This window comes from Notolepis coatsorum, assembly GCF_963971535.1.
Source record: "Notolepis coatsorum genome assembly, chromosome: 6".
Lineage (NCBI taxonomy): Eukaryota > Metazoa > Chordata > Actinopteri > Aulopiformes > Paralepididae > Notolepis > Notolepis coatsorum.
Genome location: NC_140170.1, coordinates 93,769,708 through 93,795,837, shown reverse-complemented (window position 1 = coordinate 93,795,837; position 26,130 = coordinate 93,769,708). Strand labels below are relative to the sequence as shown.

The following is a 26,130-nucleotide window of genomic DNA, read 5'->3' as shown; positions in this document are numbered from 1 at the left end:
CATAGAGGCTTCCCTAGAAACTGTATCCAAACCAACAGCCCCTGGCTGTATGCAAACTTCCACTCACTGGGGCTATGATCTCATCCCACACTCCCTTTGTCAATGATGTGGTCCTGATCTCAGTCTCTACTCTTTTTTTTTTAAACTTTGGCCATTTCCCTGGCTCTTTTATACGTTTATCGCATTTATACTTGGTCAAGTTCGACCGACAGAAGCAGGCTGAAAGGGTTCAGATGGGGGGGAAGACACTCTGGGAAAGGCACGGCTGCAGTCCGGGATTCGAACTCGCTCAGCCCCAGATCCGTGACGAGCACGGTTGTCCACGGCGCTGAAATAGCACTCGCGGTACGTGGTGAGCTACTGGAGCTCCCCCAGTCTCTACTCTTAATAACAATCAACTGTAGCGCAATTCAGGTTAGCTACACTCCAGTATCCAATGTGTCCAGCTCTTAGCTATGCCATAGGCAGTATTGTGTTAACTATAATAGTTAAATTACTATTGAACTATATTTGGCAGTAGTTGGGTGATAGTTTCAAATCTTAGTAGTTTGTTCAGTAGTTAATTACTAAGTTTGGTAATTAAGTTATTAAGTAAATTAAGTAATTAAGTAAATTACAAACAACATATTTTCTTCCTCAAAAGCTGGCTTTGTCACAGTGTGATGTTTTACCTGCCCTGGTCACTAAATCAAACCCACCCACTCTTTGCTCTGTGTCATTTGTTGCTTCATCTACTGTAGGCCTACTTACATGACATCCCAGATGTTGTTTGTATGTGGTTGAGCTACCTTTGTTAGTGCTAGTTTGACCATAGCCTGGTATGGAGGTCTGGCCAGGGCTTCATCTCCCAGAGCCTGAAGTAGTTCTTACTTGGAGTGTTTTGCCTACCTGTGGTAATTCCACTCCTCATCTCCTTATCAATTAATTCATTTTCTTTCTTCCACTGATGAGGATGAGCAGTTTATTTTTGTTTTACTTTATTGCTGTGTAAGCCAGGAAATTTACGAAAAAGATATGTGGGGTTACAGATAATTTGTGCCTTGATACAAAAGTCAAGGTGCCCCTTTTTTCATAGTTTTTGTATGGTAGTTGTAACTGAGGGGTACAATTCCCTGACTGTATTACTAGATATGATACTTACTACCACTACCTTTGTACTTAATATTCGGCCACCCAGTACACGGCATAAATATATTATCATGAACACTCTCACGTAGATGAAACGGATCCAACACAAATGTACGAATTAGAAACAGGTCTTTATTTTCTACACAGCGATGGTGTGTAGAATAAGCACTTAATCACTTAATTACATTTATGAATTGAAATAGTATGCACTTTTATGGCAAGGAGTATTCGTCGGTATATCAATAGAGAATGTCCAATCTCTGAAGGCGCAGGTGGCAAATATACGACCTGGAATAGTTAAGGAATAACAGCAATGATACTTTAATGATTATACTAGATACACCAGAGGGGGTTAATCCGGTCGCTTGTAAGCCGACAGGAGTAGGAGGGGGGGGAGGGTAGAATCCGGCTGCCTCGTCCGGCCAAGGGTATCCCAGGTGAACCCACTGTAGTGCCGTTCAATGCGCCGGCGATCCTTGGACCACAGATGAAAGCAGGTGGACTCTTTGTGGGCCGGCTCTCTCCGGTCCACGGGGGAGAGACGTGAAGCGACCTCGTCTTGCAGAGCGTCTCCTCACCTTGCGTCCTCTCCAGGGGAGGGGGGGGGTTCCAACACACGGCAGTGTCGGGGGTCTTTATCCATGGAGTAATCAAAGTATCCAAAGCATAATCCGTGCCTGGGAAGGCGGGCTGTCGTCGGTAGAATAATCCGGTATACAGGTCCACTCGCTCGTCGGCTCTGGGGCTCCTCGGGTGCAGCTTCACATAGGGTCAACCACCCTGGGTAAGCAGCCAGTTCTCTGCCCGAAACGATGGGGTACTGACTACGGTAGTATTCTCACCGCACGAAGCACCATACATTAACAGACTATTATTAGCTTAATAGACTACGTCCAACTCGACGATATAGTGCCAAATATGACTATTCAAATATTAATATACACGATGTCTCAATACCGATGGTAGGCGAACTTGGCCTTACTCCCACACGTGGCGTCGCGGGGAGGCTTTACGTCTGTGACTCTATTGGAGGGTAAGAAACTGGACTGAAAAGAAAGTCCTACTTTAGTAGCGCAGTATATATACGCACTATGAACAAATAGTCCCATTAGTGGTGCGGTAGCCAAATTCCTACGCGGAACTAGGACTTGTTCGTACATGTCGAGCGGTACGTTTGAACTGGGTCTGAGGGGTATGGCAGCCTGGCACCAAGGTCTCGACCAATAGTAGAATGGAGACTATTATGGGATGTTCAGTAGGCTAGAATGGATATTCAATGCATATTGTACAAGGAATATACAAGGGATATCAGGGAATATTAGAGAATATACAAATACAATTAAATATATATATATATAAATAAATATATATATTCGGTTTAATCTGGCCCTTCACAACAGCCACCCCCTGAATAGGTCCCAGACCTAATCAGTTAAACAGAGACAGATTAATCGCGTTGTCTATTTACACATAAGGGTTTGCTGTAGGGGTCAGTCAACTTCACAAAGTCATAGGGTTGTAGGGTCATGGTCATCATCGATTGTGTCTGGGAGTCGAGGCAGTTCTATGAGCCTTGCCACGGGACGGGTGTAAGTGCGACCCTGGACGAGCACTTCAGCTGCTCGGACCTTGCCGTCGGCACCGGTGATCACTTTGCTTACGCGGCCGGCCGGCCACATAGCTCTGGGCAGTGATTGATCAATAATCATGACGACTGTTCCTTCTGTCAAATTGTCTCTCTCCTTTACCCACTTCTGGCGGGTCTGTAGAGACGGTAGGTAGTGCAGTAGGAAACTGTTCCAAAACTTGTCTGCTAATACTTGGCTGTACCTCCACATTCGTCGGCCGTTCGCTTCTTCAGGCCGGTACATTGTCTGTGGTAATGCAGGATCTAGCCGCCCCATCAGGAGTGTGTTGGGGGTAACTGGGTCGATATCCGCCACATCACTGGAGACATATCCGAGGGGCTTCGAGTTAAGTACTCCCTCAATCTCCGTGAGGACTGTCATTAGGACTTCTTCCGCCACAGTCTGGGCCCCAAGTACTGCGTACAGGGCTGTCTTTATGGAGCGCACTTCTCGTTCCCAAGTGCCACCGAAGTGGGGTGCGTTTGGGGGGTTGAATTGGAAATCAACCTGTGCTGGAGCGAGGTGGGTCTTAAGTTCTGGGCCCATAGCTTGGAAGCTCTCTCTCAGCTCTCTTTCGCCGCCTTTGAAGTTTGTCCCATGATCGGACAATAGGGTAGACGGTCTTCCTTTCCGTGATGTGAATCTACGGAAGGCCATAAGGAATGAGTCTGTGCTCATGGTCGGGAGAAGCTCGATGTGTATCGCTCTGGTGGTCATGCATCTGAATACAATACCCCACCGCTTCTCGGTTCCTCTTCCTTTCTTTATGTGCAGCGGGCCAAAGCAGTCCATACCCGTTGAGTGGAATGGCTTGTCACCGATTCGGAGGCGACATGGAGGAAGGTCAGCCATCCTTGGTATGCTGGGCTGCGAGCGCCACTTGCGGCAGTCTAGACATGTTCGCTGGAAGCGTCGTACCGCCTCTCTTCCTTGTAGGATCCAGTAACGACGTCTGATTTCCGCGAAGACTCTTTCTGCTCCTGCGTGATGTACATCCTCATCGTATTTCTTTATAATCAGCTCTGTGACCTTGTGTCGGCTGTTCAATACGATCGGGTATTTAATGTCATCCGGTAGATTGGGGGCTCTGCGTAGGCGACCACCCACTCTGATGAGGGTGTGAGCGTCGCTCTCGGGGGCCAGGTGAATTAATCTGCTGTCGGATGGGACGGGCTTTCCTCCCTGTAGACAGGCCAATTCATCGGGGAACGAGTCTCTCTGGGCTCGCTGCAGTAGAAGCAATTCTGCTTCCTCGTAGTTAGCTGCTGACATATCAGCGGGGGACTTGCACTCCAGGTGGTACCGCAGGAATGTTCTTTGTTGTGCACTCTCTATGGACGTGCAATCGTCTAGACTCTATGTTAGGGTCGGTGGAGGCTACGGTGCTCAATCCACAGAACACAGACTTCTTAATTTCCACCTCCTCTGGACTTGCTTCCCTCGGGATAGGCATGGGCCACTGTCCTTCCGGGAGTCTTAGGAATGCGGGGCCGTCACTGTAGACATTGCGACGGGTGAGGTCATCCAGGGGCATCCCCCGGGTGATGACGTCAGCTGGGTTCTGTTTTGTATCAACGTAGCGCCACTCTGTTTCTCCGGTTAACTCTTCGGTTAAGTCTTGAATCTCGGTGACTCTGACTCCCACGAAGACTTTGTACTTGCATGAGTCCGATTTGATCCAGGCGAGTACCGTCGTGGAATCTGACCACAGGATTGTTCTAGACACCGGTATGGTGAGCTCACGTTGGATGAGCGTGGCTAGGTGCGCTCCGGCTAGGGCTGCGCAGAGCTCTAGACGTGGGATAGATTGTTGCTTGTGTGGGGCTATTCTCGAGCGGGCGAGGACAAATGCTGTGTAGATCTCTCCCCCCTGGTCTTGGGCTCGCAAGTAGGCTACTGATCCGTATGCGACCTCTGAGGCATCACTGAAGACGTGTAAGTCCATTTTACATGTCTCTGGCCTCACCGTGGGTGGGAAGTAGCTTCGGCGCATATTAACGCCTGGGAGTGAGTGGAGCTCCATCTCCCACTCTCTCCAGGTGGATGCAAGTTGTGCGGGAATGGGGTCGTCCCAGCCCTGGTCCTTGTCCCACAATGCTCGTACAATCATTTTTGCCCTGGTGGTGTACGGTAGAATACATCCTAGCGGGTCATATTGTCGGGCGAGTGTTGTGTACACACTCCGTCTGGTGGTCGGCGCCGCCGCCGGCCTTCCCTGCTCCGTAGTCAGGGGCTTGTGTCTGTAGTGAAGCGAATCTGTTTTGAATCGCCACACCAATCCCAGGGTCATCTCCTGGGCTTCTCCCGGGATTGTAGCCATCCAGGTCTCGCTGCTGGCTGCCTTGTCCTCGGAGGAGAGGCTGCGCAGTACTTGCGGATCGCTGCTGGCCCACTGCCTGAGATCAAAGCCGCCTTTGATCAATGAGGCGCGGAGTTTAATCAGGAGAGCCTCGGCTTCTTCCTGGGTTGAAAGGCTTTGTAGACAGTTGTCTACGTAGAAGCTGTTCTTTACGCTGTGTCGGACCTCTTCGTCCGCTGCTGGGTCCTCTGCTACATGTTTCTGTAGTGCAAATGTCGCACAGCAGGGGCTGCACGTAGTTCCGAAGGGGAGGACTTCCCATTGGTAGATGGCTGGGTGCTCATCTCCTGGCTTCTCTCTCCATAGGAACCGTAACAGGGGCTTGTCCGCCTCTACTAATCTCACCTGCAGGAACATTCCTTTAATGTCCCCGCTGATGGCCACCTTTTCCTGGCGGAAGCGGAGTAGAACGCCGAGTAGGGAGGGGCCGAGTGTGGGACCGGGCAGTAACTCTTTATTCAGATTTTGGGATCCGATCTGGTAGCTGCAGTTAAATACTATGCAGTCTTTACCGTTGTGATGGACCTTGTGGTGGGGCACGTACCACGATTCAGTGGTCTGGTCAGCCTCTTTAATGTCCATCTTTGTGACGTGTCCCGCTGTGATGAGCTTCTCAATCTCAGCGCGGTATACACTCTCTTGGGCGGGGTTCTTGGCTAAGCGCCGCTCCGTGTTCAGCAGGTACCGTTCTGTGGCGTCTGTCTTGGCGTGGAAAGTAGGCATTCCTTCTCGCCGCAGGAGTGGCGTGGCGTATCTCAACACGCCGTTGACCGGGACTCTCTTGGTCCCTGTCTCGAGGAGGTGAATGGCGTAAATGTCATCTTTAGAGCGAATGTCTTTCTTTCCGTTCTTAAAGGGCATTTGTTCCAAGGTCCATAGCCGCTCTACGTGTTGCAGGAGTGCGGTTTCTCCCTCTGTGACTCGGGAGTGGAGACATCTAGTTTATGAATTGAAATAGTATGCACTTTTATGGCAAGGAGTATTCGTCGGTATATCAATAGAGAATGTCCAATCTCTGAAGGCGCAGGTGGCAAATATACGACCTGGAATAGTTAAGGAATAACAGCAATGATACTTTAATGATTATACTAGATACACCAGAGGGGGTTAATCCGGTCGCTTGTAAGCCGACAGGAGTAGGAGGGGGGGGAGGGTAGAATCCGGCTGCCTCGTCCGGCCAAGGGTATCCCAGGTGAACCCACTGTAGTGCCGTTCAATGCGCCGGCGATCCTTGGACCACAGATGAAAGCAGGTGGACTCTTTGTGGGCCGGCTCTCTCCGGTCCACGGGGGAGAGACGTGAAGCGACCTCGTCTTGCAGAGCGTCTCCTCACCTTGCGTCCTCTCCAGGGGGGGGGGGGTTCCAACACACGGCAGTGTCGGGGGTCTTTATCCATGGAATAATCAAAGTATCCAAAGCATAATCCGTGCCTGGGAAGGCGGGCTGTCGTCGGTAGAATAATCCGGTATACAGGTCCACTCGCTCGTCGGCTCTGGGGCTCCTCGGGTGCAGCTTCACATAGGGTCAACCACCCTGGGTAAGCAGCCAGTTCTCTGCCCGAAACGATGGGGTACTGACTACGGTAGTATTCTCACCGCACGAAGCACCATACATTAACAGACTATTATTAGCTTAATAGACTACGTCCAACTCGACGATATAGTGCCAAATATGACTATTCAAATATTAATATACACGATGTCTCAATACCGATGGTAGGCGAACTTGGCCTTACTCCCACACGTGGCGTCGCGGGGAGGCTTTACGTCTGTGACTCTATTGGAGGGTAAGAAACTGGACTGAAAAGAAAGTCCTACTTTAGTAGCGCAGTATATATACGCACTATGAACAAATAGTCCCATTAGTGGTGCGGTAGCCAAATTCCTACGCGGAACTAGGACTTGTTCGTACATGTCGAGCGGTACGTTTGAACTGTGTCTGAGGGGTATGGCAGCCTGGCACCAAGGTCTCGACCAATAGTAGAATGGAGACTATTATGGGATGTTCAGTAGGCTAGAATGGATATTCAATGCATATTGTACAAGGAATATACAAGGGATATCAGGGAATATTAGAGAATATACAAATACAATTAAATATATATATATAAATAAATATATATATTCGGTTTAATCTGGCCCTTCACAACAGTAGTTACTTTCTGCCGATTGACCACTACCATTGACTTCCAGTGTATCTAAAAATACCCACAAAAAAAAAACTGAAGGAAGTTACCACATTTGACTAAAATGCCATGCTAACATCTTATCTGTCACTTGTTTTATGAAAGGTTTTGCCATTGTGATATCATATAATACAGTATCAGAGGAAGAATTCATCCTCTTCCTTTTTAGACACAGTATAACCCATTCAGTGCCGACCACGAGATTAGTCGGGTTAACTCGCCATGCGTTGAGTGCCAAGACCAGAGAAAACTCTGGTTTTAATCGTTATTTCTTTTATTAGCAATATCTATACATTTTTCATCCATCCAGCCTGACGTTATCATTGGGAATGGGTCTGAGCTCTAAAAGGGCAAATACCGCCCCCTATCTTCTCCCGGATGGTATTGCACATCATTGGATTGGATTGGGTCGGACTGTGCATCAAAAAAATTAGTCCGGTCCAGGTTTTACTTCTCGGGCATGCAGTATCGTTATAACAGATGGACTGAGGACACTCAGAGCAGCGTGGATTATGTGTTTTGGTGCTATAACGTTGGATCAATAAACGCAATCAATATTTGGAATGGCGATCAGGAATTGGATTAATCTTTTTGCAGAACATCTGATGTGAGGTAAGGACTCTATTTGACCAGTCTTGGGGTAATAAGATGTTTTTTTCTCCGCCATCGCAGCGTGTGTGTGTCTGTGTGTGTGTGTGTGTGCGTAACGTTAGCCGTATCCACGGCATGGATAATCAATTTTTCAGCTCGCTTCTCTAGCGTGCATAAGTACACATATACTATCGATAATCTAGCGTTTATTTGAAAACGATTCATAAATCAGCCGTGTTTTGTGTATTCCAGTAAAGGGCTATTATCGCGGAATTTCTCTGGAATTCTCCAAAATCTCCAAAACTATACTCGTATTCAAAACGGTATAAAACGGAAATGTACCAGCGTACGGCGCCTCCTCCTCCCCAGCCCCTCCCGCACTCATGTAAACAAGAGCCTCGCAGTCTGCTCTAGTAGTGCATGCGCTGTGAGCTAACGTTGGCTACCTACCTACCTAACGTTACTGTTTAAACTAAATGACCCAGTGACTACATGAGGCACTGTCTAACGTTATCTAGCTGGCTAGCTACTGATAGCTGCTGATATCAACAAATGCTCCAGCAATAGTCGAGTGCATGATAAGTTACCTCCGTTGACTCGGTAGCTCACGTTAGCTCACGTTAGCTCTAAACTAATAGTTCACTGAGGCGTTGTCTTAACGTTATCTAGCTGGCTAGCAGTAGCTACAGATAGCTCCTGATATCAATGTCTTATTATAAGATTGATTCGATGTGTATTCGAGCTGAGGGCTTGCTGAATGTGATTTATACCAATACTAGGGTCCAGCTGCAGCGCCGGAGAATCCTGGCCGTAGCTGGAGGCTACTCGAGTACACACAGACAGTGGAGCTGTTTGCAGATAGTGAGCATTTTGACTTGTTGCGTGGTGGCCATGTCTCGCAGATAATACAAGTACAAGTCTAATTATATTATATATATTTTATAAAAAAAAAAAAAATGATATAAAATAATTAAAATTATAATTTTTTTTAATCAAAAACGATCGGTATCGGATCGGTATCGGCCCATATGGCTCAAGACGATCGGTGATCGGTATCGGTGGCAAAAAACGTGATCGGGGCATCCCTACTCTGAATGAGTTAAGGCACAATAGAGTAACTTTAAAGATTATTATTTAATCTTTTTTTTTTTAATACTTGTACCATAGATATTAGCATGGCATTTTAGTCAGATGTGGTGATTTTCGTGGGTCTATGTGGTGTTTAAGACACATTTCCAGATACAATGGCTATGACACTGGTGAATCAGCAGAACATGTATTACAGGTATAATCTGTAATGCTGTCAAACAGTGACCTCTAGGCAAAAGAGCACCGCTTGGTATTGCACTTTGTTTTTTTATTTGGTCTGATGTGTGGGTTGGAATTTAGTAACTTATTATGCTGTGAATTTCTCCAGGCCTCTCTTGGTAGAGCCTGAGGTGTGGCCAACAGTAGCAACCCCTCCCCTGTACCTACTGAAATCCAATCCACACATCAGACAAATCCAAAGTGCAGTACCATGTTGTCATCTTTTGCATGATGACAGATTCTACCTTTAAATATTATGAAAAAATAATAAAGAAAGGGGCCTTGATTTTGGTATCAAGGCAAGAATGACTTGGAACACACATGTCAGAAAGACTGGTATGGTCCTTTTAAGAGTAATATGAATATACACTTTGTCAACATGCACTGATCCCCATTGTCTCTTCCTGCAGCTGCGCCCCAGCGCTACAGTGTATGAACTGGCTAAGAACTTCAGCCTTGAGGTGTCGATGTTTGAGAGGCTCGTCAAGATGGAGTTGCCTTATGTCAGGCTCAACTACCAGGTTCGTGTTGCTACTTTAACATGAATCTGGGAACCTTAGTTATTACTGCCTGCAATGAACAATCTAGTGATCCATCAATCAAATGCGAACATTCTGGTGATTATAGTTGGTATACGTGACCCTTGATTTCCCTCTGAATTGTCAATTGTGTGTGTGCCTCTGTTTGCATTTATATACTCTTTGTTCCTTAGCACCGTATGAGGCCAGACATCGCCCGTCTGTTGACCCCACACATCTACTCTGAGCTGGAGAACCATCCTTCCGTCATGGAATATGACGACATCAAGGTGTGTTTTGTGTTCACATGCTCTCTCTCACTGCGCCTCAATTCTCCATGCCTTTGCCCTGCAGCGGCCACTTGTTTACTAGCCTGCATGAACTTAAAAGCATCTCCCTGAACTTTCAAAATAGCTTGTAAATCCATTTGGAGCCATGAATGAAGTCTGGTCTTATTAAATGTATTTTGCAGACAGTCAAAATAATAAGTTTCCCAGGCTATTTGATGGATGTCATTTGAAAGTAGAGTCAGCTAACTATGAAATATTAGTATTCAATGTGTGCTGCGGATGGTGGTGGTGGGGAAGTAGGAGGGTTGTAATTTGAAAAGGTTATTCAAAGGTTTCCTTGTCTCATTTGCTTCAAATCCATCACCTCGGTGTTACAGATTGTCTGATGTATTGTATCTCATACTATACTGTAATGAATATCATAATGTAAAGTGTTACACATGGCTGTCTTGCAGGGGCTTACTACCAACCTGTTCTTTGTGGAGCACAACCACCATGAAGAGGAGATCAGAGATGGGAGGAGCCATCAGAATCAACACGAGGCCATGTTTGTGGTTTCTCTGTGCCGCTACCTCCTCCTTCAGGACTACAAACCGGAGCAGATCACCATCCTTACCACGTACACTGGCCAGCTGCACTGCCTTCGCCAACTTATGCCTGCCAAAGAGTTTGTTGGGGTTAAAGTACATGTGGTAGACAAGTACCAGGGGGAAGAGAATGACATTGTCCTGCTGTCTCTGGTCCGCAGCAACACACAGAGAAAGGTTGGCTTCTTAAACATCCCCAATCGCGTCTGTGTAGCTTTGTCACGTGCCAAGAAAGGCCTCTACTGCATTGGCAACAGCGTCATGCTGAGCCAAGTCAAACTGTGGAGTGATATCTTCCACACCCTGCGAGAGAGGGACCAGGTGGGCAAGGCTCTGACCCTGTGCTGCCAGAACCACCCAGATCGAAAGGTCGAGGCCCACTGCGCTGAGGATTTCAAACAAGCCCCGGAGGGAGGCTGTCAACAACCCTGTGAGTTCCGTTTGGATTGCGGCCATGTTTGCGCCACTGTCTGTCACCCTTATGACCCAGAGCACAAGAAGTACAAGTGCATGAAGAAGTGCCAGAAGGTTCTCTGTGATCTGGGTCACAGGTGCAAACTTGTGTGCTACAGAGAGTGTCCTAAGGAGTGCACAGTGAAGGTTGAGAAGACCATACCAAATTGTCAACACAAACAAATGGTTGCTTGCCACCAGGACCCAGTGACGTTTGAATGCCAGGAGCCCTGCGAGAAGATGCTCCTGTGTGGACATGAGTGTGATCTGGTGTGTGGTGCACCATGCACCAGTAAGTGCCAGGCAAAGGTCACCTTAACACTCAAGTGTGGTCATATCCAGCAAGATGCCTGCTATTATGAAGGCCTGGGTCAGGAACCTGACTGCACGACCCCATGCAACCAAATGTTGAAATGTGGCCACAACTGTTGTGGGAGTTGTCACAGATGCCACCAGGGGCGCTACCACTACCCCTGTTTCCACAAGTGTGAACGTCTCCTGATTTGCTCCCACAAGTGCAGAGAGCCATGCACGCGTGACTGCCCTTCATGTCCGATGCCCTGTGAGAACCGATGCGTCCACAGCCAGTGTAAGAGGCCGTGTGGCCAAAGTTGTGCTCCTTGTGTTGAGCCCTGTGCCTGGCAGTGCCGTCACCAGAGCTGCAGTAAGCTTTGCCATGAGCCATGCGACCGCCCACCCTGCACCCAGCCCTGTACCAAGACACTGGCCTGTGGCCACCCCTGCATAGGCCTGTGTGGAGACAGATGTCCGAACAAATGTCGCATTTGTCATCACGAAGAGGTCACAGAGATATTTTTCGGCAGTGAGGATGACCCCACAGTGTGCTTTATACAGCTAGAGGACTGTGGACACGTCATTGAATCCGAAGCTATGGACAAATACATGGGCATGGATGACAACCGAGAGGATAATGAAGGGGAGCAGGTGGCCATCAAACTGAAAGAATGCCCCAAGTGTCGGACCCCAATCCGCAAGAACTTCCGTTACGGAACCCACATCAACCGCAGTCTGGCTGAGATAGAGAAGGTGAAGGAGAAAATAAATGGGCACCAGGGAAATATCGCAGAGCAAACGCAGGCCCTTAAGAAACGGTGGAGAGCGGAGGAAGACCTGCCAAGGCGACGGCCAATGGAGTACATGAAGATCGGAGACAAACTGAGAGCCCCTCATCTCACAGCGAAGGACCTGTGGGTCCTGGAGAATAAGTGGACTTTCCTGGTGAGAGTGGGGAAGCTGCTGGAGATCAGTGTGGAAGATGACATGTCTCACAGAGGCCTCAGTTTTGAGGAGAGAGTTGAGGAGTTCCTGGAGTGGCTGATGTATCGTAGGCAGAAGTTCACAGAGCAGCAGGTCTCTGACTTGCAGAGCGAGCTGGATAGAATCACCTTCTTGGCTGAACTCAATGCCCGTTGCGACATGGCTGACAAAATGGGACAAGGGGTCAAAGTTCACGATGAGGTCCAAGCCATCAGGAAGGTTCTGGAAAATCTTGGCCCGTTCACTGAGCAAGACCTACTTCAGGTGAAACAGAAATTGAAGAAACTGGACGACAAGCTTCCTCGCACAGGCCTGGGTATCAGTGACAAAGAGAGAAAGATGATCGTCTCAGCTATGGGCATGGGTAAGGGACATTGGTACAAATGCCCCAATGGCCATGTCTATGCGATAGGGGATTGTGGAGGAGCTAGGATGAGTAGTCACTGCCCTGATTGTAATGCTACTATTGGTGGTGAAAGCTATAGACTGGCCACTAACAATCAGTTAGCTTCAGAGATGGACGGGGCAGAGCGAGGTGCTTGGCCGATGTGAAGGGACGCCTTCACAGACTTCATGTATTGAAGAGAAGACCAGAGGTGTGGACTCGAGTCACATGACTTGGACTCCATGTGCCATGTGAATTAAATGTGAATTAATTCATTTCCACCGAATCAACACTTAATTTCCCAGATCCACTTTGTTTGAAAAATCAAGTTGCGCGAGATAACCACACAAAGAAGAACTGACGTTACAATTCAGAATGACGGATCCAGTAGAAAAATTATACCAAAGATTATTTTGTTTGTTTGGTGGTCAACAAAAAACGAATTGCAGTATGCAAAACGTGCGGGTAGAAAATCCCAGACGGAATGGCAACAACTTCCAACTTCGTTCGACATTTGAAGCTGCACAAAGAACGCTAAGTAACTTGGCTTGCTAGCTACAGTCGTTAAATCAATGATCCGTCGACACAGTCAGTGTGGTAACGTTATCATTGCATCCAAGATTGATACACGGCTGGCTAGGCAGTCATAGTCTTGTCTTATAAAATAAATAAACAATCATCAATGTCTCGCTTGATGAATGGCCAGCAGTAGCCTAACAACATTACTGCTGCTATTTACAAACGTTAATGTGGTAACTTCTATTAATAATAAAGCCACACGACACGCTTGTGATCCCTTTGGTTTGGTAGTTTACTGGAAACAGGAGCATGGAAGGTTATACAATAAACAGGTGCGTCTTACACTCAGTGCACGTCAGTCATACAGGTAAGAACTCAGGTACCGGATACGGAAATACCTCACGTATATATCTGTAGTCACTCAGTAGTCCACAAGATATTGCATCTCAATATTAATCCTAGGTATAAGGCTGACATTATAACAGTTAATGTTACTGTAACGTTAACCACAGAGAGAGAGAGAGAGAGAGAGAGAGAGAGAGAGAGAGAGAGAGAAAAGAAAGGGAGAAAAAGTACTCACTAATTAGGCCCTACCTAATTCTAATACCTAATAAACTACATAATATACGAAATGCAGAGATGCCTTGTCATTTCAGTACAGATTTTTTATACCCCAAAATGTATAAAGGGTTATGGTAGACTAGTTAGTTGAACCGAGGTCTGCTATTATGGATCATGTGCCATAGACTGCAGGCAGACGTTAAATAAATTATCCAAGTGGGAAGACAATTTTGCACTACTTGTTTTAACAGACCTTTGACTAAATTATTGTAATTAGCCTATATGACAGGAATAACTTGTGTCTAGAGCAGGCCAGCCGTTTTGTTTTTGTTGTCATATTCATGTGCCCCATGTATTTCCATGGAATTATTGGAAGTTTATTTGGAAAGTAATAAATACACATTTTAAAAACCATTCATGCATTACATTGCATAAATGTGATATATTATTACTCTGTTGTTAAAATGGTACTACATTTGGTGAAGCATGCATTATGACTTGTTTAGGACTCGAAACTCAAAGGTTATGACTTGGGATAAAAAGCATTACTCAATGCTCTTACATTGTTGTTGTTTTGATAATTGTTTTTTGATAATTGTTTTTTGATAATTGTTGGTAATTGTTTATATTATTATTGATCTATTCTATTTTTGACTCATTTCTTTATGATGTTATAATATTTTGAGCTTGTGTGTATATATACTTATATAATATACAAATTTGTTTTTCTATTTAGTATTATTGTATATTTACTTCAACTCAAGTTGAGAATGTTGCTTTGCCTTCATTTAATTGGGACCAGCTGTCCCCCATTGTAATTAGTGTCTCCCTGAGTTGTGTGTTTTTTCCTTTTTTCCTCTATTTAGTCACAGTATTGTTTTTGTCACAGCAACACCCTGAAGAAGGCCATGTAGGCCGAAACATGTTGGACTTTTAAAAGATTTTTCTAAATAATGTAAGCCACTTATTAAAGGCTTTTTAAAAACTGTAGAGCTGCCTTGGATCTCAACCTTTCTTATATAAGCGAATCCTACCCCGAATTTAATCCAAAGAGCACCTACCTGAAACAAAATAAGAACGCTGAAGCCCTCTCCATATCCTTTGTTCTGTTATGACTTGGGACTCGACTTGGGACTTGTCAGTCTTGACTTGGGACTTGACTCAGGACTTGAGTACCAAGACTTGAGACTGACTTGAGACTTGCAAAACAATGACTTGGTCCCACCTCTGGAGAAGACACACACACACACACACACACACACACACACACACACACACACACACACACACACACACACACACACACACACACACACACACTCTCAAACTCTGATTCTACACAATGTAAATGGTTAGTTCCTTGTAGACTAGCCCTACATATGTTATGACATGTTATGTTACATGTTATGATTATTGTAGGCTAGAGCTGTTGTGAGTTCAGCCCCTTCCATTCCTCATTTAGACCTGGAGAGCAAACAAACTAAATCCCCCCCACAGAAATCACTTCAAATGGACTTCTCCGCTGTGAGCTGCTCCAGGCCAGGGAAGTCACTTCTCGACTCAGGTTTTGTAAATTGGATATCCGTCTTTTAAACCTTTAGATAAAAAAGAGTTGCAACTCTTCATAGATATGTGTTATCCTTGCAAATGCAAATAAAGATTTGTATACAGTATTATTACGTTGTGGTCCAGAGGCTCTGTCTGGGAAGGTGCAGTTGCCTAACAGCCAACAACATTCAACCTTTGAAATTTCACATTTTACTGTTATAAAGTTTGTATTTTTCTTTTATTGTTATTTTTTAACCTTCCTGTTATCCTTGGGGTAAATTTGACCTCATTCATTGTTTAAAGTTCTAAATAAATGGTTGACATTCTTTTTTTGGCTTATTATTACATGACTTTTCCTAATTTAATGAGGACAAATGGGTAAACATAAAATTAACATGATGATATCTTTTCAATGTCCAGTACACACTTTGTACGCATCGGTATTCCTTGGGGTCAATTTGAACTGTATAAAACATATCAACATGTCAACATTTTACACATATTTGTTTTGATTGTTTAGGATGATATTGAGGTGACTATTACATGCAATTGTATAATCTTAAAATGGTAAATGGTGATTTATATAGCGCTTTTATCCAAAGCACTTTACAATTGTGTTCCTCATATTCACTCACATTCACACACCGATGGCAGAGGCAACCATGCAAGGTGCCAATTGGGAGGGTGGGGGGACCGGTGCATAATACCCACATTGGGAGGGTGGGGGGACCGGGTGCATAATACCCACATTGGGAGCACTCTGATATTTCCAGCAATATGGGGACTATGGGTCCCACACAACATAGGGGAGGAGCAAACATATAAAAGCTTGCATAGCAGCCTTCTAAAACCTTTCTCTTCATGCTCTGGTTTCTCTTCATGTTCTCTCAATTGAAAATTACCATGAAGAAAAAATTGTCTGCCAATGAAGTTCTGTCACAGCTCTTTGATGGTGAAAGTGATATAGAAGAGACTGGATACTGTTGAGGAGGACCCTGATTATGAGGCATCCTCCTCTGATGAGAATGAGACCCTTGGATCGGGCCCCGTTCCCCGTACCTGGATAACTGAGTTAGCCGGATAACTTTCGCTTAAGTCTGACTTAAGCCGGACTTTCCGGCTCCCCGTACCTGGATTGTCCAAATCACCATGACAACAGATCCAAAAGTTTGAGCCTGGTCGAAAGCAGGGTTTAAGTTCAAGTTAGCCGGATGAAGCACAGCCACGCCCCCGCAAAGAAAGTGACAGCGCGTTTCCTGAAATTATTCCCACAGTCTAGGATCTGCTTTATACCATTCTGAATGACGTTTTTGTGCTCCATTCTTCCAGAGGGGGCTTTTGAAATGTAAAATAGACCCAAAATGCTGATACTAAATTCACTTTGTCCTAAATAATGCACGTTATATATACCGTGGCGCTCACTCGGTGCGATGTACACATTATGTGGTTATTCTAACAACGCGCAGCATTGCAAATGTGAATCCCGCTGGGATATTTTTAATGATTGAAACCTATCGCTCGTTTGGCTCTGATTCCTTTCATATTCTCCGCTGTGGATGTTTAATGGAGCGCCTGGATTGTGTTTCATTCAAGCATAAAATTGAAGTGTCTATGCGTGGATTGTGGATCTTGTCTCGTTCATTAATGTATAAACAATGAATTTATCCCATCTGGCACAGTGGCTCAGTGGTAGTGCTCAATCCTGGCAACCCAGCGACCGGTGTTCGAAACCCCATGTTTCCAATATAATTTTTTGGAATATAATATTAATGATTATACGCCAAAGTAGCCTAGTTTCAAGTTAAAATATTATAAATCTACATGCATTGAGGATGTCATTCTTTATATAGCTCTCAACGTGCACCAAATTGAATTATTCCTACATCGCAAAAAGAAGGGGAAGACTAGGTTTCGAACCCCGGTCGTCTGCGTGAAAGTCAAAAGAAGAACCCGTTACACCACAGTGGAGATAAGTAAAAGATCGACTATACATCAATCAATGGGAAGAGAGCCGTATCGTTATTTTGTATAACAGTTTAACTAATTATTTTCGCTAGCAAGATCTCATTTGATTATTCAATCCAGCAGGCAAGTTTAAAGAAATATAATCTGATTGATTGAGGTAATGAGGGACTTGAAATTAGCCTATAGATAACGCATTTAACTTGTCGGCGAGGCGATTGAGCCGTACTGCAATATGTTACTAAAGTTTTAAATCAATTAATCAATCAATGCCGCTAGAGAATCAGGATCTCTGCTCTCGACACTTGCTGCCTTTTCAACTGAAGCGGCCGCGCGCACTTATCCTGGGTCTCAAGTCTGGCTTGAGTTAACGAGACTGAATCCACCTTCGAGGAACAGGAAAATCCCGGCTTCAAACATCGGGTTAACTGAATCTGGATAATGACATCTTGATCGACTTAGTTGAACCAGGTACGGGGAACGGGGCCCAGATGCTCCTGTTGTCTCTCAAGCAGACACGTTACTTTCCAAAGATGGAAAGTTATCATGATCCCGCTCCCCAGTTGAACAACAGGGTATAGGCTTAGTGCTGCTAATATCATAAAAATGGTTCTAGGCCCTACCAGATACGCTGTCAGCCATGTCCAAGACATACGAGCATTCAAGCTCTTCATAACACCATCGGATGAGAAGGATCTACTTGAGATGATGAGTGTACAAATTAAAAGGAGAATAATAATAATTAATAAATAAATAATGGTGCATTTATATAGCGCTTTTATCCAAAGCGCTTTACAATTTTGTTCCTCACATTCACCCATTCATTCACACACCGATGGGCGGAGGCAACCATGCAAGGTGCCAACCTGCACATCGGGAGCAATTAGGGGTTAAGGGTCTTGCTCAAGGACACATCGACACACTGCCCGGGAGGAGTGGGAATCGAACCGGGAACCTTCCGACAACAGACGACTGCTCTACCTCCTGAGTCGCCAGAAGCAACAGCAAGCCTTTAGAATGCTCAGTTTGCAATATTTCCAGCCACCATGTCTCTAAAGACACTCCATGGCGTCTGTCGTGTCATACGCTTTGATGACAAGAGAAACGAGACAGAGCTGACGAGAGCATGACAAACTCGCAGCACTTTTTTCAATCAGTGAGATTTTATGGTGATTTATATATGTTTCGATAGTCACATAATAGGTATTCTGGTGGTATAATGGGGTGGGTGCAGTTCAGGCTGCCGAGGACCATGATGGTCCAGTTTTACACCGCCATCATCCAGTCCATCCTCACCCTCTCCATCATCACCTGGTTCCCTGCAGCAACGGTCAGGGACAAGGCCAACCTGCAGCGGGTGATACGCTCGGCAGAGAGGGTGATCGGCTGCTCCCTTCCCTCCCTTGAGTCCCTACACTCCACCAGGGCCTTGAGGAGGGCGAGGAGAATCATGGCAGACCCCGCCCACCCGGGTCACAACCTCTTCAACATGCTCCCCCACGGCAGGCGGCTACGGCTGCCCAAGACATTAAAGTCCCGCCATAGACTCAGTTTCTTCCCCTCAGCAGCTCGTCTGGTAAACGAGTCAGGTGTCCCCCTGCTCCCCCCCCCCTTTATGGCGAGCTGCTAGGGCTGGACCTCTGGACTTGAACTGTGCTGCACTGTATCCATGTCCCCAACCACTGCACTTTTACAGTCTTATTGTTGTCTCACTGTTCTGTCCTGTTTTGCACTTATTTATTATTATGTTATTCTTATTTGTGAAAAATCATGCACTGTAATGTCGAATCACGTTCCATTTGTATATACAATATGGTGAATAAAGTAATCTGAATCTGAACAATCTAATAGCACACATGATATATCGGCTGTGCATTGTTGTGATATTTTACATTTATTGTTGCGCTTTATTCTATGCAAATAAACACTGTATCCGTTGTGTAAAACAGACAGTACATTATGTTGAAATGAAATAAAACTGAAATGATTACTATGACCTTGCACTACCATTGTGCTTTATTATTTGTTATAAATAAAGCTGTTTGGTTTTTAGATTACGGTTTGCAAAAAGTGATACATTTAAATTCAGGTGTGATTTTTTTGGAATGTTCTCTCATATTCTCTTCTATAATTAGATTTTTGATGTCATCAGAGACAATGTTTTGTAAATGAATTGCAGGCTCGGCAAATGCAAACAAATCTCCCTACCCCAAAATGGCATATAGAGCAATGTTGTGTCTTGACACTCTTGGCTGTGCCTTAGCAATAGGTGGCAGTAGAGTGCCGTGAGAGGACAGCAATTTCAACATACCACTTGATCAAGTAGAACAGCAAGTGTCTAAGCCAGGTTGTTCATTCATTTTCCTTTTACACACATGTTGGCGCACACACACAAACTGTGTTTGAGGGAGATATCTTGTGGAGGAAGGAGTACATTTTGGTAGCAGGGTGGTAAAGACACAATAGACCAGGCAGTAGGGTGACTAAATCTGTATTATCCAAATATAGGGTATCATGTCGATTTTTTTATTTGTGGAAATAGCAGGACAAAAAACTCTTTTTGGTAAACAGGAGATATGTTAACAAAAACATCACGTGATCTTCACCTTGGCTTGTTGCACAAATGTTCTGAAATGGGCTACTATACTGTACGTTTTCCAATTCACTGTCGGTAATTAATTGTGCACTGCCGTCTTCTAGACTGTCATCGGAATTATGCATGCAACGTATTTGCTTAGTATCACAACATTAGTTGGCTATTTTGAACAATGCGATTTTTTTTATGATGCTGAAAAAGCACACATTTGTATGAAAAATGCCAACAAAACCTTCCAAATCAGCTTCATTACATGTGCGATTCCTCAGGTATTTTCCTGCTTTCAAACCGCAAACGAACAGCTCCGGAGTTCACTTGGAAACAGACGGAGACCACCTCAAACAATTACGGCTCGGGCACATTGAACGTGCACGAATTTAGGGGCCTTTCTCACTCACCAATCAGGATCGAATCAGCGCCCCCGGGGACGGGGGGGAGTGTTCTCACTCAGACGGACACACCCCTTTTGGGAGCGAAGCGGCGCTGATTCGTTTTACCCCCCGCTGAACCTGGAATGGTTGGAATAGGTGGTTTCGGATGCGGGCCAGTGGGAGCGGGGGGCGTGACACACACACAACGTCGTTACTGTAATGCTTTTCATGGTTGCTTGAATTTTGGGCAGATAAAACCACACAGCAACAACTGGACAATACCCACAAAAACGATATTTATGGGCAATTTGAGAGTTCAGACCGCAACCAAACAAGCATGTGGAGCCTCACAGCTCAGTGGATGAAAACATGAAGCCACGTTACAAACAGCACTTCCCTGGCTCGCATTAGGCCTGGCAATTTTGTTTGCAATGCTATGTCTATACATTGGTTTCTTGTTCAATGCATTTATTTCTATTAGACCAGTGGTGACCAACCAGTCGGCCGTGGTCGACCAGTAGATCAATGACATGCAATATAATTGCCACGAGCGATGGGATAATGTGCTGAACAGGCTAAGCTAACTAGCGTTAGCCGTTAGCTTAGCGTTTGCCACAATGCTATACTGTTATACTGGCATATTCCATTCACGTTAACATGTAAGCTAACAAAATCAGCGCAGACGAGACTAAACTCAGCTTTTGGTGTTCAATTGTGTTGATGACGTTAGTTTTGTTTCATCAACAAATGAGAGGCAGAACACACAGTGAATGTATCCGTTTTGTTTATTGCATGTTCTTTGCTGAAAAATAAGTGCTACAGGCTATACTAGGCTAAGCTAACTAGCGTTAGCCGTTAGCTTAGCGTTAGCCCTGGGAAACGCTCAAAAGCGAACTCTACAACACCATCCATTCGTGATAAAATGGGGTGGGTTATATTGACAAGGCTTGACAACAGAGGTTCAAATATAACTTCATATTTATTGGTTATTTGTTCATTTTATATCAGCATCCAGTCTCCGCCGTCGTGTTAAGACACTTCCTGTTTACATTTTCGAACGTGACATCATCGCCTACGGCAAGCGTAACCGCTCAAAACGCAAACCGTAAACAGAACCCGGAGCGAACCAAGACTGAAGTGTGTACACAAACTAGAGGGGGGAGAGGGAGGGGGGAAGTTCGCATCAGATCTCGGAATGGGCTAGAACGGAATGGAATGGAAACGAATGGGTGAGTGAGAAAGGCCCCTTAGAGTCCGACTTCTCAGCGCGCTGCAGCGCGGAGCCCTGATAGAACCAGCAGCAGCACGAGATCTCCCTCTCCCTCTCGCTCAGTGGCGTCATTTTGGTATGGCAAGGTATGGCACAGTGGCGCAGCGGCTAGTGCTCAATCCTGTCAACCGGGCGACCGGAGTTCGAAACCCCGCGTTTCCAATATAACTTTAGGCGGCACGGTGGTGTAGTGGTTAACACTGTCGCCTCACAGCAAGAAGGTCCAGGGTTCGATTCCCGCTTGGGGACCAGGTTTCCATGATCCCAGGTACCCAGGTGGGGTATCTCCCAGGCCTTTCTGTGTGGAGTTTGCATGTTCTCCCCGTGCTCGCAAGGGTTTCCCCCCCGATAAGATAAACCCAATGGAAAAACATGCACAACAGATCGCTAACGCTGTGGCGTCCTTGACGAAGATGGGCAGCAGCACTTGGATTGGTCCCCTGGCGCGGCCCTCGCCGACGCCTGTCTGCTCCCAGCTGCCCTTGGGGGGAAGGACGACGGGATGGGTTAATCGCAGAGATGAATCGCATCTGCGATCCTACAAAGAACAATGCATGCGTGTGTGTTCCGGTGTGTGTGTGTAACCGTGTGTGCTAACCGCTAAAAACATTGAGGATAGTTGCATGCCAATTAAAGACCTCTGAACAGGTCTTGCATTATTATTATTATTATACCTTGGCAAATAAAAAATAAAAAAATTATATATATATATTTTTTTATAATTACAATTTTTTTTATGTTGATTTAGAATTCGAATGTCAACATTATGAACGAAGCTTCGAACTATTCGGTATAGCCCTAGCATGTTTTGATATAGTCAATGATCTCACTTTTACTAGGTGACTTTTACTACTAACTCAAATATGCCACAAAAAAAGGAAAATGGACATACAGACGTTTTTTAATCAAAGGGCAGCAGAGACAAGTGATACAGGGACACAGGTAAGGTCTTACAATGGCTTAGTGATTATAACAGTGCAGTTCAGCATTCAGTAGCCCATACTTTTTGTGAACGTGTTTTTGATACTACATTCTGTTGAACACACACCTCAAAACCGTACCTAAGGAAAATTGGCTCAATTGCAAGAAAAAGAATAGACAGTTATGATATTACATTCTGCATAAATTGTATGCAAAATATTGTGGTTCCCTGCTTTAGTCTGTTGACACATTTCTATAAAAAAAATGCTTGTGTAGTCCTGTGTCATACCTAAATGTCATATAAGTGAATTGTATAGAAACAACTCACCAAAAGTGACTAATGCGCAACTGATTTGACCAAAAACATATCAACAAGGGGGGGAAACCCCCCCTTCACCCCCCCTCACGAATTGCCATACCGTGGCTTTTACTGAAATGACGCCACTGCTCTCGCTCTCTCTCTCCCCCTCTCTCTCTCTCTAGAGAGAAAACAAGAAAGAAAGAAAGAAAGAAAGAGAGGGGGAGAAAGAGAGAGAGAAAGAAAGAAAGAAAGGCAGGGAGAATAAAGAGAGAGAAAAAGAGAGAACTGTACTGTATTGTACCCATTCTGCAATCTGTTAATAAAATTTCCAATCAATCAATCAATCAATCGCGTGGCGCACGCCTCCCGCGCCGCCTCGAATCCGATTGAAAAGCGGAAAAGATAGCTTGCTGCTCGGGAGCCGCCCGCGAGGCGCGCTCCCGCTTGTGGCCAGTGTGCACAGGGGTGTAGCTCCAGATTCTGGTAAGCGCGCAAGCTGAATTTTTTTTGGGCATTTTTTTATTGATGAAAACGCATAATATGGTTTTTACCTATACATTCGGATCAGCAGTTCAGCACCTGCACTGTTGGTGGGTGAGCCTAGTAAAGGATGTCGCATTGCGTTCATCATCAATGAATGGACCAATGCAATAGTCTACCAAAGCCCCCCCTCTCTCTCTATATATCTCACACACACACACACACACACACACACACACACACACACACACACACACACACACACACTTCAGAAACAAACATAGTATCAATGAGAGCATCAATAATACACCTGAGTGATGTCTAGTAAAAAAAAAATATATATCTTTTTTGGGCCCCCCCCCAGTGCTGGGCCCTTGGAATCATCCTAAGCTACCCCCCCCCCCCCCCAGCTACGCCCCTGAGTGTGCACAGGAGCGTCCGTTAACATGGGAGCGGAAGTGAAGCGGCAGCCACCTGTCCGTCCGTCCGTGTTCATTCGTGTGCTGTGTGCTAGGGCCGTTAGTATCCAACTGCAGAGCCGCAGAGCCAGCGGCGCTATCAGGTCCGGCGTTCTCAGGTCCGGCGGCGTGAATGCCACCTACAACAGATGGCTGAATGGAGTATTGCACTGTGCGGGCACAGCTGTGAGATCCACGCGAGGCCAGATATCTTGAATGAATGCGTTTATTTAAACTTTAATTAACAGATTGCAGAATGGGTATAGTACGGCTCAATACACACAATTGTTAAGGGGATGCAGACCAGAGAAAGACTTTCGTCTTGTTTACATTTTCAATTCATAATGACATTTATGACACTCAATATACAGATATAAAAATCTAATCTAATCATCTAATCTAAACTATTCATGACATTTATGACATACATATATGCACTACTGTTACATTTGTGACATACAAGATATGCAAATATGTTTGTTTTTTTATCTGTTTATTACTCGTTTTTTATTATTATTTATTTTCAATTTATGTTCGAAATAAATAAACTCATTCATTCAAGATATTGTGTGAGCAAAAGTATAGTTACTGGCTGTACAATACTGCTGTAGGCCTATAATACTGCTGTTCATATATCCAGTATACACATATTTACATTAAACATAATATTCATCATTCCTTAATTACCACCATACGTACCCACCACATCACATAGACTGTAGTGTATAGCATATAGCAAAAGTATACCGTTACCTTATATTTATGTAAATAAGTAAGGCAATTGAAATATAACAGAACTTGTGGCATCATATTGTTAATTTTGTTGTCAAAATCTGCAGTACAGCTCAATAAGGGGATTGTGACGGGGTCTTTTTTCTCTCCCCTCCAAACTCACAACAAATGATGGCGTAGTCGGAATCACAGGTGTTGGTGTTGCTTTATTGCCGGCCATCCACGGTGCAGAGGTGACATTTCCTAAAAACAGTGACATAATCAAAATAACAAAAACTATACTACCTCTGCAGTCTATCAGATGCGTTCCACAATAACGTCATCTTGACAGACAAAACACTTACTGGGTGGCGCTTCCCTATAGTTACCCATTTTGCAACCGTTATCTGGTGAAGCCCCACACAGAGACAAACATACTAACAAACACGCACAGCGCTTCCCTCAGTCACCTTCATCATAACTGATGCAGGGCAAGAACCCACTTCCTTGGGCACGCAGCCCTCATGAACACCTGGACTCCTCCCCCTCCACAGGTGCCACACATAATTAATTAACAAGACTAAACAGGTGCTACACATCAATTAAATTGCCGTTTCCTACACACATTATATCAAAACAACCTCCAACACCAATACCCTCACAACAACCCAATAAATAAATATATATACACAACCCAATAAATAAATATATGTATGAATGGATATATGAATGTATGGTAATATGTATGAATGCATGTATGATAAGATTAATGAATATGTATGCATGTTTGATTATACATATGAATGTGATGAGTGAATGTATGTATGTATGATAAGATGAATGTAGGTGTATATGATAATGTCTGAAGGTATATGATAATATGAAATTAATGAAGGGGGGGGGGGGGGGTTGCAGTTCTCAGTCCAATCAGATTTTAGTCCAATGATGAATGTTTGTTGTGTGTATGTGTGCGTGCGTACTGCCTCGGAGTCAGTGACAGACCCGCTCTGTCACAGGGATGCATACCAGAGAAAGACTTCCGTCTTATTTACATCAGGGTCCCCCATTTTCAATTCATCATAAATGTACAGTTCCCTCCCCCTTGTATATATTTACTGTTAGGATCTCTGTTTAACAGTACTGTATATTTGCATATCTTGTATGTCACAAATGTAACAGTACTGCATATATGTATGTCATAAATGTCATGATTAGTTTAGATTAGATGATTAGATTAGATTTGTATATCTGTATATTGAGTATGTCATAAATGTCATTATGAATTGAAAATGGGGGACCCTGATGTAAACAAGACGAAAGTCTTTCTCTGGTCTGCATCCCCTTAACAATTGTGTGTATTTATTGAGCTGTACTGTATTGTACCCATTCTGCAATCTGTTAATTAAAGTTTAAATAAACGCATTCATTCAAGATATCTGGCCTCGCGCGGATCTCACAGCTGTGCCCACACAGTGCAATACTCCAATTCAGCCATTGCAATTTGTACTGTACTGTACCCATTCTGCAATCAGGTCCCCTTATAGGGGGACCCTGCTTTTCTTTATCATAAATCGATCAATAGAGACCGTATTAGATCCCCAATTATCATATTGACGGAGCTAGAGCCCCGGGAGTCGGGGGTGGTAATGTGTACTTTTGCGTACTTTGGGGCACGCCTCACATATCGGCATGTAACTCGAGAACCGCTGAACGGACAGGCAA

At 44.8% G+C, this 26,130-nt stretch overlaps 1 protein-coding gene across 1 annotated transcript in view; it reads left to right on the top strand.

Annotated features, from left to right (window-relative positions):
* Positions 1-14,987, top strand: part of znfx1 (zinc finger, NFX1-type containing 1) — a 59,507-nt gene extending 44,520 nt beyond the window's left edge. The window contains exons 15-17 of the mRNA XM_084316868.1: positions 9,610-9,720; positions 9,912-10,007; positions 10,463-14,987. Coding sequence (XP_084172994.1) covers positions 9,610-9,720; positions 9,912-10,007; positions 10,463-12,877 — 2,622 coding nt within the window. The 3' untranslated portion in view covers positions 12,878-14,987. The remainder of the gene's footprint in view (positions 1-9,609; positions 9,721-9,911; positions 10,008-10,462) is intronic.
* Positions 14,988-26,130: the final 11,143 nt, after the last annotated feature.